The sequence below is a fragment of the Haematobia irritans genome, chromosome 5, assembly GCF_050003625.1.
Source record: "Haematobia irritans isolate KBUSLIRL chromosome 5, ASM5000362v1, whole genome shotgun sequence".
Lineage (NCBI taxonomy): Eukaryota > Metazoa > Arthropoda > Insecta > Diptera > Muscidae > Haematobia > Haematobia irritans.
Genome location: NC_134401.1, coordinates 96497376 through 96515946, shown reverse-complemented (window position 1 = coordinate 96515946; position 18571 = coordinate 96497376). Strand labels below are relative to the sequence as shown.

The 18571-nt window shown below is 35.3% G+C and overlaps 1 protein-coding gene across 1 annotated transcript in view; it reads left to right on the top strand.

The window, feature by feature from the left end:
- The window catches only part of LOC142241425 (uncharacterized), a 36725-nt gene extending 20572 nt beyond the window's left edge, over positions 1-16153 (top strand). Inside the window, 2 exon segments of the mRNA XM_075313196.1 lie at positions 15172-15639; positions 15701-16153. Of these exon segments, the coding sequence (XP_075169311.1) occupies positions 15172-15431 (260 nt within the window). The 3' untranslated portion in view covers positions 15432-15639; positions 15701-16153.
- The last annotated feature ends 2418 nt before the right edge of the window (positions 16154-18571 follow it).

Below are 18571 nucleotides of genomic sequence, written 5' to 3'. Positions count from 1 at the left end.
GCAAACCAAATCTGGAGATCGGTTTATATGGGGTCTATATATAATTATGGACCGATGTGGACCAATTTTTTCATGGCTGTTAGAGACCATATACTAACTCCATGTTCCAAATTACAACCGGATTGGATGAAATTTGCTTCTCTTGGAGACTTCGCAAGCCAAATCTGGGGATCGGTTTATATGGGGGCTATATATAATTATGAACCGATGTGGACCAATTTTTGCATGGTTGTTAGAGACCATATACCAAAACCATATACCAAATTTCAGCCGGATCGGATGAAATATGCTTCTGTTAGAGGCTCCACAAGCCAAATCTGAGGGTCCCTTTATATGGGGGCTATACGTAAAAGTGGACCGATATGGCCCATTTTCAATACCATCCGACCTACATCGATAACAACTACTTGTGCCAAGTTTCAAGTCGATAGCTTGTTTCGTTTGGAAGTTAGCGTGATTTCAACAGACGGACGGACGGACATGCTTAGATCGACTCAGAATTTCACCACGACCCAGAATATATATACTTTATGGGGTCTTAGAGCAATATTTCGATGTGTTACAAACGGAATGACAAAGTTAATATACCCCCATCCTATGATGGAGGGTATAAAAATAATCAATTAAAACTTTAACTGATTCAACGAATTTGTATCAGCAAAAAAATTTCAAAGTTCTTCTAAAGGCACTTCAAAAGCACTTCCAAAAATAATGTCTCAAAGATGTTCTTTATTTCAACTCCACAAAGAGGTTCTTCTAATTAAATTTTTATAAATCGTTTTTTCTGATTATTAGTAGGTAATTTTAAACTTTTTTGTTTCAATTAGGTTGAAAACAGAGTAAGAATTAGTAAAATGGTAAAAATTATTTAAATTCTGTCAAAAAAAATTTTTAAATGCAAGCGATAAAATTAAAAATTTAAAAAAAAATTTAAAAATTATTTATTTGGCAAAATATCACAAATTTTTTTAGTTCCCTTCCAAAACACTGAATTCGGATAACAGCTTAAGACGTGATGCAAATACAGTGCAACGGCTGTTGAAATTGGGGACATCCATCCTATGGCGACGCTTTTTTCTGGGTAATAATACCAAAGATTAAGAATCTTCACCTGTCCAGAAAGCTTGTATTAAAATTATGAAAATCTGTAAAGTAATTAATTTAAAAGGATAACGAGCCAGCATTGATATCAGGCTAACATACAATAAAATTAGTTGGACCAATTATTTTCGTAATTGAAGGCAAAGCATATGTTTTTTTCTATGTACTTATGTGGCTGCTGAGCTTGATTGAAGTAAAAATAACAATGTCACAGTTTCCTTTGAAACGAAAATATTAGCAGGTTAAAAACAGGTTTGTGGTTTTCCACACGGACGAAAAAGACTGTTGTCATATGTTTGGGTATAAAAATTATATGTTTGGAACTCAAATTTTTTAACACAATATTTTTAAGTGCAAGCATATAATGTTCATAAACTAGCATAACATGTTTGGGACATATATGTTAATATGGTAGAACATATTATGTTTGGGACATAAAATGTTTGTAAATATAATTTGCTTAGATGCAAACATATATTAATTTGGAAATATTCTATAAATAAATATGTGTTTAGAAAGAGAGACATAGAGAGTATGCTGCAAGTAAAATATTGGAAGTAATCAATTGGCGCCTTAAAAATATATCTACACAAAGAAAATTTCATTAAAATTTTTACTACCAGTGTATGCCCTAGTTTAGGTTAGGTTGTAGAGGGTGACATCAATGTCTTGTATTGATGCCCACTTAGACCAGTATAGGTCCATTGTGATCCCTCGATGTGATTTTTCAATCTTTCTTCTTCCGAGGCGGCCGCTTTGTCCCAGAAACTTCCATCTGCTCGTTCTCTTTGAAAGAAATCTCAGAATGACCAACCAGAGGCCCTGATGAAGGCAAGTATGTTTCTTAAGCTGCACACCCGTAGATCAATGAGAGTCTGAAAGAAAAAGGAGTCCAGTATCTTGTTTCTTTTAAAGGATAAAGCTGGGCACTGGCACAGGAAGTGGTACGAGTCCTCCGTAACTTCCGGGTCCAGGCACCATCTACAGATATCATCGTCTTTAAGTCCTATTCTTACCATGTGTTTCCCAAGTGTGTTGTGTCCTGTTATAATACCAATCAGTGGCCGTAATTCCTCTCTGCTCATCGACAACAAAATTTCGCAGTTTCTACGTTTCTTTTCATCCCATATCAACTTGGTTTGCTCGCAACCAACCGAAGAGACCCAGCGTCTACGCCATTGCTCATCATATTTAACCTCTATCCTGTAATGATAAGAAAATAGTGGAGGAAAAACGTCCGCTAGGACATTGTTCGTTCCACGAGCACCCTCCTTAGCCAGCACATACGCTTCCTCATTTCATATTATCCCATAGTGCCCAGGTACCCAGCACAGAGTTATATTATGCTGTTCAGTGAGAACCTTGAGTTCTCGACGACTGCGGCTGACTACCCTAGACCTTATGTCAGTACAGCACAATGCCTTTATAGCTGCCTGACTGTCGATGAAGAAGCTGATATCGCTTCTGTATAACGGCCTCATCAACAGCGACTCAGCAGCCTTCGTGATCGCATAAATCTCAGCCTGAAAAATACTGCAATCACTATCCAGCGTGTAAGACTCCCTTATTCCTAGTTCACTACAATAGATTCCACTGCCCATTCCTTCCTCCATCTTTGATCCGTCCGTATACATGTTCAGGGTTCCGAAGGGTATCCTCCTGTCTTCCCATTCTTCCATACTTGGTATAATGTACGTCAGTTTGTGATGATAAACATGCTCCGTGGCCATATGGTCCGTCTCTATACTGCCCGGCCAGAATTTCAGTATGCCTGCAGTCTGTCCTCTCCAGCGTGTTCAAGCTCCTAAGTCTCAGAAGTGTCCGTTCAGCCGTTTTCCTTACGTGTAAATCGAGTGGGATAAATCCCATCAGTACCTCCAGAGCGGCAGTGGCTGTGGTCCTCATGGCACCTGTCATATAGATGAGTGCAGTCCTATTTACCCTATTTATTCTCGATATATGATTTTGGTGTTTCACGATCGTCCACCAAACATGACAGCCATATGTGGCCACAGGTCTTACAACCGCGGTATAAATCCAGCCAAAAAGAGAAGGCCTGATTCCCCATCTCTGTCCGACCAATTTTTGACACGAGTATAGTGCCGCATAGGCCCTCTTAATGCGATCGGCAGTATTCTCCATCCAGTTCAGCCTGGAGTCCAAAATAACTCCTAGGTACCTTGCTGATTTCGAGAGCGTCAACTTTATGCCCTGGAGTTCAGGGGACTTGTACCCCATAACCTTTCTCCTCCTGATGAACAGTACCAACTCCGTCTTACCAGGGTTCACCCCTAAACCGCATCCTAGAGTCCATTCCGAGAGATACTGCAAAGACTCACTCAGCACATCCGAAATAGAATCGAGGAATTTCCTCGATACAATTATCACAATGTCATCCGCGTATGCCACTACCTTGACACCCTTACTTGTCAGTCCAAGCAATACCTCGTTCACCTCCAATAGCCACAGCAAAGGTGATATAACCCCTCCCTGTGGCAATCCTCTAGTGGTGGTAATGCCCTAAGGTGAAACATAATATGTTTTAACAATACAAACTATATTTTGTTTGGACCAATCCTGAAAATATATATGCTTGAAGCAAAATGTGTTTGGGGTATATGTTACAGAAGCGATTTTTTTGTGGGTGCAAATAAGTTCCTGAGTAAACCCAACAATCATTTTATCTCCATTTCACTGAAAATTGTCTTTGCATATTTTTAGGCGTCACAATTATTCGCTTGATAGCACTATGGTTTGAAAAAGTGAAAAAGTACTCCAAGTTGTACTATTCGACGCTGCAATCAAACTTTAAAAAAGGTAATTTATTAAATAGTGGCACAACATTGCAAAAAGATGGCACAACAGTGTAATAAGTATGGCATGTAGTGGCACAATAGTCTCAAAGCTTTAAAACAGTGAAAAATTTACAACTAAATTGCCACAACGGGAACATTGATACCCACATGAGTAATTCTCCTAATCCGAATGCTTTACCTAAAAACACCCTAGTTTAACTTGTACACGTCTTTATCGCTTCCGGTGGTCATTAGCTATCATTAAAATGTCTTTGGACCAGTTCTTGTACCACTTCCAATAAAATCGTTTTTTTAATCTATGCATATTCTTTAGTCCAAATGATAGCAATAGGTTAGGTTAGGTTATGTGGCAGCCCGATGTATCAGGCTCACTTAGACTATTCAGTCCATTGTGATACCACAGTGGTGAACTTCTCTCTTATCACTGAGTGCTGCCCGATTCCATGTTAAGCTCAACGACAAGGGACCTCCTTTTTATAGCCGAGTCCGAACGGCGTTACACATTGCAGTGAAACCACTTAGAGAAGCTTTGTAACCCTCAGAAATGTCACCAGCATTACTGAGGTGGGATAATCCTCCGCTGAAAAACTTTTTGGTGTTCGGTCGTAGCAGGAATCGAACCCACGACCTTGTGTATGCAAGGCGGGCATGCTAACCATTGCACCACGGTGATAGCAATAATTCGAGACATAGTGGGGCATTTTTCTTACTTGTACCAAACTTGAAACTGGATTCTAGATATCTGGAGTCTGTTTTTTTAACGATTCCAGTATTAAAAAATTCTCTTATCTTTCTTATCACAAAGTAAATGATTCACAGATCGATGCCATTTTTTGCCGGTGTAATGTCAATAAAAGGCTAAGTACCCACATCTGATATGCGGAATGACAAAAAAAAAAGTTCAAACTTTTCACCTTCCCACATACCAAGAATTTTAAAACTTTTCGTTTTGTATCCCAGCCACTTATCTCCTTCAAAAGGGAGAGAATAATCGTAACCCACAAAATTGTCCCAAATTTCTACGATTTGTTTTTCTCTCTTATATGGTCCAATAAATTCCAAAGTAAAGTGTCTAGCTTTGCTTTTACTGTCATTCATAGCAAATTGGTTATACTTTGTGAAGAGTTTTTTTCTTTGTACAGTACATACACGAACAGACATCATCATGCTTTCATGTTTCCATTTTGCTCCCAACCCATGTTAAATGTTCTTGTTAATTGTTCTAAAAACATTGTTGAACACGTTTTGTTTTAGTTGGCACTTTGCGGGCAATTACCTCGAGTACTTGTAATGTGAGTACAGCAGACGGAATGTGGGTAAACGTGGAAAAAAAAACGAAAGAAAATCGATTAGGAAAACCTGCTACCAATCCTGCAGGCAATAACAAGCACATACATACCACACTATGTTACAATAATACTTTGACAAATAAAATCAATTTTGTCAAGACTGTGATTTATTCATCCGTAAAATTTTCTTCCATATATGTCAATTGCCTTATCTTTTTTTCCCGTTCGAATGATTCACAGTGAAGTGGGGATACCTGGGCATAGAAGATTATAAAAATTTTCTATGCCAGCATAAAATGTCCAAAAAAAAAAATCCTTCATTTCTGATGTTGAATGTGGCAACATTATAATACATAGTTTTTAGTGTAGCATACTTTCAGGAATATTTGTTCTTCCAATATTTAACATAGCATACTTGTAAGGAGTTTATATTCACAAATTTTGTCGGTTAGCATGAAAACGGCACATAAGCTAGAATCTAAGTATATGTGTTCATATATGAAATCACAAAGTCTGTGGAATATGAACTCCTTATAAAAATAACCGTAAGTGACTCAAGGGAATATCTAGTACACTCACATAGTGAAATGTATTTGTCAGAAATTTTATGTTTAAAAACATTCCACAGATTTTGTTCGTTTGAGAGTTCATAATTTGAAAATACAAAATTTCTCATTTCTTAGAGACCAACTACGGTATAATGCATGGCATGGTTGCCTTGAATTCGTAGAGGGTCATGGGCTCAAATGCAGTTCGAACCGAACACCAAAACGCAGGGTGGCTGATATGTAATGTAGTAAAGTAAGGGAGCCACCGTGGTGCAATGGTTAGCATGCCTGCCTTGCATACACAAAGTCGTGGGTTCGATTCCTGCTTCGACCAAACACCAAAAAGTTTTTCAGCGGTGGATTATACCACCTCAGTAATGCTGGTGACATTTCAAAGCTTCTCTAAGTGGTTTCACTGCAATGTGGAACGTCGCTCGGACTCGTCTATAAAAAGGAGGTCCCTTGTCTTTGAGCTTAACATGGAATCGGGCAACACTCAGTGATAATAGAGAAGTTCACCAATGTGGTATCACAATGGACAGAATAGTCTAAGTGAGCCTGATAGATCGGGCTGCCACCTAACCTAATAAAGGAAAGTATTATATTTGTTCATATTTTTATACCCTCCACCATAAGATGGGGGTATATTAACTTTGTCATGCCGTTTGTAAAACATAGAAATATTACTCTAAGACCCCATAAAGTATATATATTCTGGGTCGTGGTCAAATTCTGAGTCGATCTAAGCATGTCCGTCTGTTGAAATCACGCTAACTTCCGAACGAAACAAGGTATCGACTTGAAACTTGGCACAAGTAGTTGTTATTAATGTAGGTCAGATGGTATTGTAAATGGGCCATATCGGTCCACTTTTACGTATAGCCCCCATATAAACGGACCCCCAAATTTGAGAAGTAAATTTCATCCGATCCGGCTGAAATTTGGTAGATGGTGTTGGTATATGGTCTCTAACAACCATGCAAAAATTGGTCCACACACCCAAAAAAAAGGGGCTCTAATGCCAACTAAACTTTATTTTAGTTCATGAAGATTAGTTGATTTTAGTCAGATTTTGCACAATATGAGCAAATGTTCCTTATTTGAATAATTTTTTGATAACTTTAATGATGTGAACTAAAAATAAGAAAAAAAGTTGTATACAAATATAGTGCACAATTTTACTAAAAAATAAATTAGTTCATATTTTCCTAAAATGGCAGAAGTTTGCTTAAATTGAGTTCATAATTCTCTCAAATGAGTAAATTTTACTAAAATTGTACCTGTCTTGAACTTCGTACAGCGCTAAAGACATTTTAACAATTTTTAAATCCAATTGTTTCCTTCAACATATGAAATTTTCTTACATACCAGAAAAAAATTTATTATTTTTAATAAATTTTCTTCAATTTGACAAAAATTATAAACTTATTTGTAACATGTTGCAATTAGAAAACTATTTTAGTTAAAATTTTCTAAAATAAACCTATATTTTCTTCCATGGTGGGTTCACTTTTTTTTGGGTGCATCGGTCCATAATTATAAATAGCCCCGATCCCACGATTTGGCTTGCGGAGCCTCTTAGAAAAGCAAATTTCATCCGATCTGGCTGAAATTTGGTACGTGGTGTTAATATATGGTCTCTAACACCAATGTAAAAATTGGTCGAAATCGGTCCATAATTATATATAGCCCCCATATAAACCGATCCCCCGATTTGACCTCTGGAGCCCCTTGGAAGAGCAAAATTTATCCGATGCGGTTGAAATTTGATACGTGATGTTAGTATATGGTATCCAACAACCATGCAGGAATTGGTTCATACCAGTCCATAATTATATATAGCCCCCATATAAACCGATCCCCAGATTTGACCCCGGGTGCCTTTCGGAGAAGCAAAATTCATCCGATCTGGTTGATATTTGCTACGTGGTGGTAGTATATGATATTTAACAACCATGCCAAAAGTGGTCCATATCAGTCCATAATCACCCAGCAAACAAAGCGTCGCCAAAAAAGTAATGAAAATGTTCTTTTTGGATCCGGAAGTGGTGCAAAATTGACGCAGAAGCGATGAATTTAACATGGGATTGTCATAGGACGGAAGTCCTCCCTTTCAACAGCAGTTGCACTGAATTTGCATCACTTCTTTAGGTGTGATCCGAACTCAATGTTTTGGATGTAAATTAAAATATTCTGTGATATTTTGTCAAATAAATAATTGTTAAATTTTTTTTATAATTTTTAATGGATTCTAACGCTTGTCGGAAACGTTTGACCTCAAATATTTTCAAAAATTCACAATTTTTTCAAAATGGATTTAGCATTTTTTGGACAAAATTTAAATGATTTGTACCATTTTATGAATTCTTACTTTGTTTTTAACCTATTTGAAACAAAAAAGTTAAAATTACCCATTAAAAGTATGAAAAATCCAAGTTATAAAAAATTGAATTAAAAGGAATTCCTGGGTAGTAAAAATAAAGAACATCATTGGGAGTGCATCTTCTGGAAGTGCTTTTAAAGTTGTGGCTTTGAAAGAACTTCCAAATTTTTTTGCTGGGCATATATAGCCCCCATATACACCGATCCCGAGATTTGGTTTTGGAGCCACTTGGAGGAGCAAATTTCATCCGAGTCAGTTGAAATTTGGTACATTGGCCGTCAGCAACCATGCCTAACTAGGTCCATATCGGTTTATAGTTATATATAGCCCTCAGCAGAGAATGAAGCCGCCGAGTCGCGCCGCCGATTTTAGCCGTCGCCGACCCGTTTTTAGCAGTCGACGCCGCCGCCGAATATGTCGACTCATCTAGACTCAAATTTAGCCGCCAATTAATCTAAAATATTGATTTATATCAGAAAAATTTAATAATATTTGTTATAGTTTTTGCCAAAATTTTGAACTTTCCACCTTCAATGAATTAGTATCAAGTTGCTATAATAGTTTTACAAAAATTTAGCTCAAAACATTTGAATGAAATGTAAATTTGATTGTAGGATTGGTTGTAAAACTAATCTCATTACAATGCGGAAAACTTCAAATTGATTTTATAATAGATAATTTTGCGCCGCCGAATAGATAATTTTTTATCGGCTTAGCCGTAAAGCCGCCGCCGCCGGAGGCAAATATTTAGTGTCAGCCGCCGCCGACAAAAATGGGTCGGCTTCATTCTCTGGCCCTCAGATAAATCGATCCCCAATCACACAAAAATTGGTTCATATCAAGTTCATAATTGTATATAGACCCCATATAAGCGACCCCCAAATTTCAATTCTGGCTCTCTACGTACTGTGCAAAAGTCCATATCGATTCGTATTTATTTGTAGACTTACCTATACCTACCTTTTTTGTCTAATATATACCCCGTATGGACTAACTAACAATTTAGAAAACGATGTTAAAAAGTTTTAAGATACCACAACCCAATTAATTCGATTGTGGATGACAATCTTTCGTAGAAGTTTCTACGCAATCCATGGTGGAGGGTACATAAGATTCGGCCTGGCCGAACTTACGGCCGTGTATACTTGTTCTTATTGTTTAAAGCAAAAATTTCGGTAATAGCATAAAATTTTAGTATCAGTTTAGATTTCTTCGAATTGGCACGAATTATGGCCTTCAAAAGGCTCAAAAAGCCAGATATGTTTCTTGTAAACTTATAAATGAATATACTAAATATGCAGGCATGTCACTGCTAAAAACTACTAATGAGGAAAACATTAATTAAATATTCAATTTCATTTCGCAATCCAATGTGATCATATAAAAAAATTACAATTTAATTAATGTTAGTTAGCTGATGGCCTCTGTAGCCAATGCTACTTTTCCTTCTAATATTATTCTTATAAATAATAACTAAATATTTTTTTTTTCTATGTACGTATGGACACCACCTTGATTGAAGTAAAAATAATATTGTCACTGGCGTAAATGTCACAGTTTCTTCTGCAACGAAAACAATATCTATGGTTTTTCCGAATAAGTTCCTAAGTAAACCCAACAATCATTTTATATCCATTTCATTGAAAATTATTGCTTGAAAATTTTCTTTGCATATTTTTAGGCGTCACAATAATTCTCTTGATAACACTATGGCTTAAAAAGGAAAAAGTACTCCAAATTGTAGTATTGGACGCTGGAAGTTCTGGAAGCAAACTTTAGAAACAAGTAATTTATTAAATAGTGGCACAACATGCAAAAAGATAGCACAAAAGTGTAATAAGTATGACATGTAGTAGCACAATAGTGTCAAAGCTATAAAACAGTGGAAAATTTGCGACTAAAGTGGCACAACGGGAGCACTGATACCCACATGGGTAATTCTCCTAATCCGAATGCTTTATGTTACTTGAAAACACCCGAGTTAAACTTGTACAAGTCTTCATTCCGGTGGTCATTTAAATGTCTTTGGACCAGTTCCAATAAAATTAAATTTCTGTTGTAATAAAATTTCTAATATTAACCACTAAACTCGAATTTAAAATCACCACCCTTATGGGAAAATATGTCCCATAAAATATTATTACACTGTTAGAAAAATATGTTTTTCATATGTTCCGATATAAACAAAATGTGTTTCGGGCACAATTTTAAAACGCAATATATTTAAGTGCAAACATGTAATGTTCCTAAACTAAGACTAAGTGTTTGGGACATCTATGTTAATATGTTAGAATATATTATGTTTGGGGCATGAATGTTTCATAAAAATCATATGTGTGAATGCAAACATATATAAATTTACAAATTTCTACTAAACATACATATGTTGTGATATTTTATTCAAAGCGACAGAGAGAGTATAGAGAAAGAAATAGAGATGGAAACCGGGAGAGTTGACGAAAGATATCAACATAACACAGCGAAAGAATCAAAAGAGAACAATTTTTGTGAAACCGCTTGTATGTTGTTTCGGAAAACTGTTTTATATAAGGCCAAAAATTTGATATGCTTAACCCCCATTTTCATGAAGCTCCGTTAGTGTTCCGTTAGCTAACGAAATTTTAAACTGTACTATGGACATATCTGTCATCTTGCCTATATATTCCACATGCCAGTTAGAAATTTAACTGCCGAAAATTTTTCAGTTAAAGTTGACCGGAGAGAAGATATTTGCAATTTACTTTCTGTTAACTGGCAGTTAAAGCCAAACGGAGCTACAAGAAAATGGCCGTAAGTCTAAATATTATTTAATTTGAATAAAGAGAATAGACATTCGGAACCAAGAGAATAGACATTTGAAAAACAAACAGCATATGTTTTCGCCTTGAGAGCACCATTTTATGTATGTGTGGACATGTGTTGTGTTTATCATTTTGGCATTATGGGCACAATTTTTTTCTTGGTTCGTTAAAAGAAATCAGGGGTCTTCATAAAAATAACGAAAGGGCACTATACTCTTTTTAGAGTTGGGACAGTAAAATGAAATAAGGAGGAAATAGTGAAAAATTACTCAGTAAAATGTATAAAAACAAAGTTTAGTTCCTCTTTATTAATAAGTAGTCCACGAGGAGTTGACGGACAACTTCAAATATAAAAGCGGTTCGAGTTTTGCAGCTAAAACAATTTAAAAAGTTTATTTTCTTTAAAATGAATTATTAAAGAAAAATAAAAGGCATTTTAGAGCGATGGTGTGAAATGCTAGTAAAAAAACTGTTCACGCCTAACTAAATTTATGTTTGTAAAGGGTGATTCTTTTGAGGTTAGGATTTTCATGCATTAGTATTTGACAGATCACGTGGGATTTCAGACATGGTGTCAAAGAGAAAGATGCTCAGTATGCTTTGACATTTCATCATGAATAGACTTACTAACGAGCCACAACGACGAATTTTCAGTGAATGGGCCCTAGAAAAGTTGGCAGAAAATCCGCTTTTTTATCGACAAATTTTGTTCAGCGATGAGGCTCATTTCTGGTTGAATGGCTACGTAAATAAGCAAAATTGCCGCATTTGGAGTGAAGAGCAACCAGAAGCCGTTCAAGAACTGCCCATGCATCCCGAAAAATGCACTGTTTGGTGTGGTTTGTACGCTGGTGGAATCATTGGACCGTATTTTTTCAAAGATGCTGTTGGACGCAACGTTACGGTGAATGGCGATCGCTATCGTTCGATGCTAACAAACTTTTTGTTGCCAAAAATGGAAGAACTGAACTTGGTTGACATGTGGTTTCAACAAGATGGCGCTACATGCCACACAGCTCGCGATTCTATCGCCATTTTGAGGGAAAACTTCGGAGAACAATTCATCTCAAGAAATGGACCGGTAAGTTGGCCACCAAGATCATGCGATTTGACGCCTTTAGACTATTTTTTGTGGGGCTACGTCAAGTCTAAAGTCTACAGAAATAAGCCAGCAACTATTCCAGCTTTGGAAGACAACATTTCCGAAGAAATTCGGGCTATTCCGGCCGAAATGCTCGAAAAAGTTGCCCAAAATTGGACTTTCCGAATGGACCACCTAAGACGCAGCCGCGGTCAACATTTAAATGAAATTATCTTCAAAAAGTAAATGTCATGGACCAATCTAACGTTTCAAATAAAGAACCGATGAGATTTTGCAAATTTTATGCGTTTTTTTTTTTTAAAAAGTTATCAAGCTCTTAACAAATCACCCTTTATAAATTTACAAATTTCTACTAAACATACATATGTTGTGATATTTTATTCAAAGCGACAGAGAGAGTATAGAGAAAGAAATAGAGATGGAAACCGGGAGAGTTGACGAATGATATCAACATAACACAGCGAAAGAATCAAAAGAGAACAATTTTTGTGAAACCGCTTGTATGTTGTTTCGGAAAACTGTTTTATATAAGGCCAAAAATTTGATATGCTTAACCCCCATTTTCATGAAGCTCCGTTAGTGTTCCGTTAGCTAACGAAATTTTAAACTGTACTATGGACATATCTGTCATCTTGCCTATATATTCCACATGCCAGTTAGAAATTTAACTGCCGAAAATTTTTCAGTTAAAGTTGACCGGAGAGAAGATATTTGCAATTTACTTTCTGTTAACTGGCAGTTAAAGCCAAACGGAGCTACAAGAAAATGGCCGTAAGTCTAAATATTATTTAATTTGAATAAAGAGAATAGACATTCGGAACCAAGAGAATAGACATTTGAAAAACAAACAGCATATGTTTTCGCCTTGAGAGCACCATTTTATGTATGTGTGGACATGTGTTGTGTTTATCATTTTGGCATTATGGGCACAATTTTTTTCTTGGTTCGTTAAAAGAAATCAGGGGTCTTCATAAAAATAACGAAAGGGCACTATACTCTTTTTAGAGTTGGGACAGTAAAATGAAATAAGGAGGAAATAGTGAAAAATTACACAGTAAAATGTATAAAAACAAAGTTTAGTTCCTCTTTATTAATAAGTAGTCCACGAGGAGTTGACGGACAACTTCAAATATAAAAGCGGTTCGAGTTTTGCAGCTAAAACAATTTAAAAAGTTTATTTTCTTTAAAATGAATTATTAAAGAAAAATAAAAGGCATTTTAGAGCGATGGTGTGAAATGCTAGTAAAAAAACTGTTCACGCCTAACTAAATTTATGTTTGTATTATAAAATTATTTATGTATGTTTATACTCGACTCCACGTTCTTCTTTTGTTAGAGCTTTTGAATTCCTTCCAAATTTTAAAGTTTTGTTCCAAAAAATGTTATATAGTATATATATAAATGTGTAAATTAAAAAAAAAAGTATTCGGTCGGAGCAGGGATTGAACCCACGACCCTATGCATGCAAGGCAGACATAGCCACTGCTCCACGTGGCAAACAAATGTATGTTGCTGTTAAATAATGTTATGTTTGCATGGGCTCGTGGGCGCTGAAAACTATGCTATATAAATGTAACTTATAACGATAATTATCTACTGGTGACTATAACAGCTACGTAGTCCAGTGGATAGTGTGTTGGCTTACAGATTGTATGGTCCTCGGTTCGATTCTCCGTGCTGGCGAAAGGTAAAATTTAAAAAATTTATAAAAGTGAATAATTTCTTCAACATTATTTGTATTACAGAAAAAGGTGCCAAGAACTAAAATATTTCGTGGAAGTGAAAATGACGAGTATGTTAGGCAATGAGCACAATCGTCTTTGGGAAAAATTCTTCCAAGCATATAATATTTTTGGGCACTAAATGCTTCCAAACATATAAGTTCACATAAAACAAACATATTAATGTTTCGGCAGTGTCCAATAATATATGTGCTTCCTGCAAAATATGTTTGGAACATATGTTAAAGAAGCGATTTTTTTTGAGAGTGTACGAATAAAATTTTTCGTAGAATTTTTGAAAACCTACTCTCACAAATATATTGCTACTATGGCCACAAGCTTACAAATCCCCTTAATATGTAGCATAATTTTTTTAACTACCTCTAAATTGTATTGAATGACACTAATTCAGTATTGTTGGTTTCGCTTATCATATCGTAGGCTTCGCTCAATTTTATTATTGCATATTGTTTTTTTTTTACTTGGAATATTTTCAGTAAATAATTAAATCTTTAAATTCTTTAGAAATCAGCTTATTGCATGAATTCAATATTTCTATTATCATTGCCCAAGGCAAACATTTTCAATCAACATGAATTGTACCAAAAACATACATTTTTCGAGGAATTAATATCAAATAGTATGCCAGATAAGTAATCATTCGAATATTTTATTAAATTGAATTAAAGTGAAAAAAACGAAAATCAATAATAATCTGTCCCTTAGGGTTAGCATAAATTGCAGATTTATAAATTGGATTGTAAATCCAAAGCATACCTTTAGGATAAGAAAAATAATAATAATGAAGATTTAAAGTATACTTTCAGGAGCTCAAGGAAAAGTAAGTATAAAAGGATAATAAAACCAGGAAATGCCATGAAATATATATATATATATATTTTTTTTTTAAATATATTAATTAAAACAAAACAAAAATAAAAAAATATTTACCGACAAATGTATAGCCATTGTGAAATTAAAGAAACTCCATTAATGCTAAATTGTATTTAAAGTAAATAGTCTGGATTGATGAAATTCTTTTTGTACAATTCATCAACAGGCATTTACTTTGACTACAGTTATAGGCAAATATCATCCTAATGTGTGAAAGTAAAAAAAACAATTGAAATAAGGCAAAAATATATACTTATATAAAATGTTCCATTTTTTCTTTAAATCGATAATTAAATACATATTTTTTTTTAAATTTTTTTATGAACTTTTATTTCAATTTATAAGATTTCTTAAAATTTTTATTTAGTTTTTAAGCTACTACATATAAATTTTGTTTTGCTATTACAATAGATTTTTCTTGAAACTTATAAGGTTTGCATTAATTAATTAAATTATTTTTTTCTCTCTCTCTCTCCCACTCTTTTGGTCTCTTTTTATTCCTTGTCGTTTATACAGTCCGCCAGGAAAATGAACGTTTAATGAAGGAAACCATGGATAGGGCTCGTTTTGGTAAAAACTATACGGAGACAGCTTCCTCCTTGTTGGCAGCTACTACCTCATCTCTGGCCTCTGCATTGGGCGTAGGTGCCGGTGGCCAAGTCGCTGACATGGCCTTTGCCCCTCAGCCTTTACAGCAACAACCAATGGATCCAGTGTTGATGTTGCCTCCACAACAACCACAACATCATATGCCTCATCTGCAGCAAATTCCATAACAAATGAAACACTTATAGTTGGAAAAATGGTCACAAGAAGTAATACAGCGACCAAGCCAAACCATCATCTACAAACACCATCTAGGGCAGCAATTCTCTCAAATATCATTGGAAACCTTAATATTTTTTTATGGTCAACACAAAGATGGCAATGGAAGTTGAAATCTAAAACTAGCCTCACTTAAGTAATGAGATAATCCATCAAAAGGTTCCATTGATTATGAATTTCTGTGTAGAGGTTTTAATGTTATCCCTATGTATTATTGTAGGTAATAAGAAATGGATGATAAGATGATGACGATGATTATTATGTATATGGTTGCAGAGAGATTTATTTTTATGAGGTTGTAGCAGAACAACATTACCTCAAATTTTGACAATTAGCCCTAAAGCTGCCACATACCATCAAATCCCACAAAATCGAATTGGACCGGGTATTTGAGTTAGAAGACGACCAAGCCACACTAACTAATCAGATTTGCTGCAGAAATATTGCTGCAGATAATGTAAATGGATATATGTATGTGACACTAACTTTCACGTATCTATATATGTACCAGCAATATTCTTGTACAAGTTGGCTAAACTTAGTTGTAAGGACATTAATAAAACCAACAAAGACAATTTTGTATAAAATCAAATGTCCATGCCATATTCTATAGCATTCATCTATTTACGAGTATATTTCTAGATGAGAATAATAAAAAATAAACATTTATCAATGGTTGCATTTTCTGCATTTCTGCTAGATAATAGCGTTACGGTTGAGAATTTCTAAAAAGGTGCACAAAAGTGGCAAAATGTGTATCAGGGTTTGTAAATGGAATTCTGAAAAATCACTTTCCTCAAATTAGCTGTCATTTTTTCTCAATATCATCGAAAGTCGCCACTTGAAGCTGATTTTTTAGGGGAGCAACACGATTTAACATCTATAGACAACTTTCGTTGCATAGTTTTAGGCGATACAGGAGTCTACTTAAAAAATTTGGTATGTGAAGGGAAAAGTTAAATACACTAAAAAGTATTGTCCTAATACAAACGATTATGCAACCCAAATTTTCGAATACGCAATTTACACAATATTAAAGACAAATTTCTTTAAAATAATGAAATTTTAATTAAAAGAATGTTTATAAACTTTGTTTCAAAAAAAAAATTTTTTTTCCTTAAATTTAGGGCACGAATCTTAAAAATTTTGGTCGATATATGTCTTTGAAGTAAGGAAACTTTTCCTTAAAGTTAAGAATAATGTTGTTGATTTAAATAAATCGTGTTAAGGTTAACTGTTATATCTAATCTTTAGTTTCAAGATAAAAACGTTTCAACTAAAGGGTGATTCTTTTGAGGTTAGGATTTTCATGCATTAGTATTTGACAGATCACGTGGGATTTCAGACATGGTGTCAAAGAGAAAGATGCTCAGTATGCTTTGACATTTCATCATGAATAGACTTACTAACGAGCAACGCTTGCAAATCATTGAAATTTATTACCAAAATCAGTGTTCGGTTCGAAATGTGTTTCGCGCTTTACGTCCGATTTATGGTCTACATAATCGACCAAGTGAGCAAACAATTAATGCGATTGTGACCAAGTTTCGCACTCAGTTTACTTTATTGGACATTAAACCAACCACACGAATGCGTACAGTGCGTACAGAAGAGAATATTGCGTCTGTTTCTGAGAGTGTTGCTGAAGACCGTGAAATGTCGATTCGTCGCCGTTCGCAGCAATTGGGTTTGTGTTATTCGACCACATGGAAGATTTTACGCAAAGATCTTGGTGTAAAACCGTATAAAATACAGCTCGTGCAAGAACTGACGCCGAACGATCTGCCACAACGTCGAATTTTCAGTGAATGGGCCCTAGAAAAGTTGGCAGAAAATCCGCTTTTTTATCGACAAATTTTGTTCAGCGATGAGGCTCATTTCTGGTTGAATGGCTACGTAAATAAGCAAAATTGCCGCATTTGGAGTGAAGAGCAACCAGAAGCCGTTCAAGAACTGCCCATGCATCCCGAAAAATGCACTGTTTGGTGTGGTTTGTACGCTGGTGGAATCATTGGACCGTATTTTTTCAAAGATGCTGTTGGACGCAACGTTACGGTGAATGGCGATCGCTATCGTTCGATGCTAACAAACTTTTTGTTGCCAAAAATGGAAGAACTGAACTTGGTTGACATGTGGTATCAACAAGATGGCGCTACATGCCACACAGCTCGCGATTCTATGGCCATTTTGAGGGAAAACTTCGGAGAACAATTCATCTCAAGAAATGGACCGGTAAGTTGGCCACCAAGATCATGCGATTTGACGCCTTTAGACTATTTTTTGTGGGGCTACGTCAAGTCTAAAGTCTACAGAAATAAGCCAGCAACTATTCCAGCTTTGGAAGACAACATTTCCGAAGAAATTCGGGCTATTCCGGCCGAAATGCTCGAAAAAGTTGCCCAAAATTGGTCTTTCCGAATGGACCACCTAAGACGCAGCCGCGGTCAACATTTAAATGAAATTATCTTCAAAAAGTAAATGTCATGGACCAATCTAACGTTTCAAATAAAGAACCGATGAGATTTGCAAATTTTATGCGTTTTTTTTTTTTTTAAGTTATCAAGCTCTTAACAAATCACCCTTTATAAGCTAAGATTTATTTTGAGGATTTTGCATCATCGGTTTAAAAGTTTTTTTAGAATTAAGAAAATATTTTTTACTTTTAGGTATCTGTTATAATTTGGATTTTTAAACCCGTATTTGTTTGTACACTGTTAGAAAAATATGTTTTTCATATGTTCCGATATAAACAAAATGTGTTTCGGGCACAATTTTTAAACACAATATATTTAAGTGCAAACATGTAATGTTCCTAAACTAACACTAAATGTTTGGGACACATATGTTAATATGTTAGAATATATTATGTTTGGGGCATGAATGTTTCATAAAAATAATATGTGTGAATGTAAACATATATAAATTTACAAATTTCGAGTAAACATATATATGTTGTGATATTTTATTCAGAGAGCGACAGAGAGAGAGAGAGAGAGAGAGTATAGAGAAAGAAATAGAGATGGAAACCGGGAGGGTTGACGAAAGATATCAACATAACACAGCGAGAGAATCAAAAGAGAGCAATTTCTGT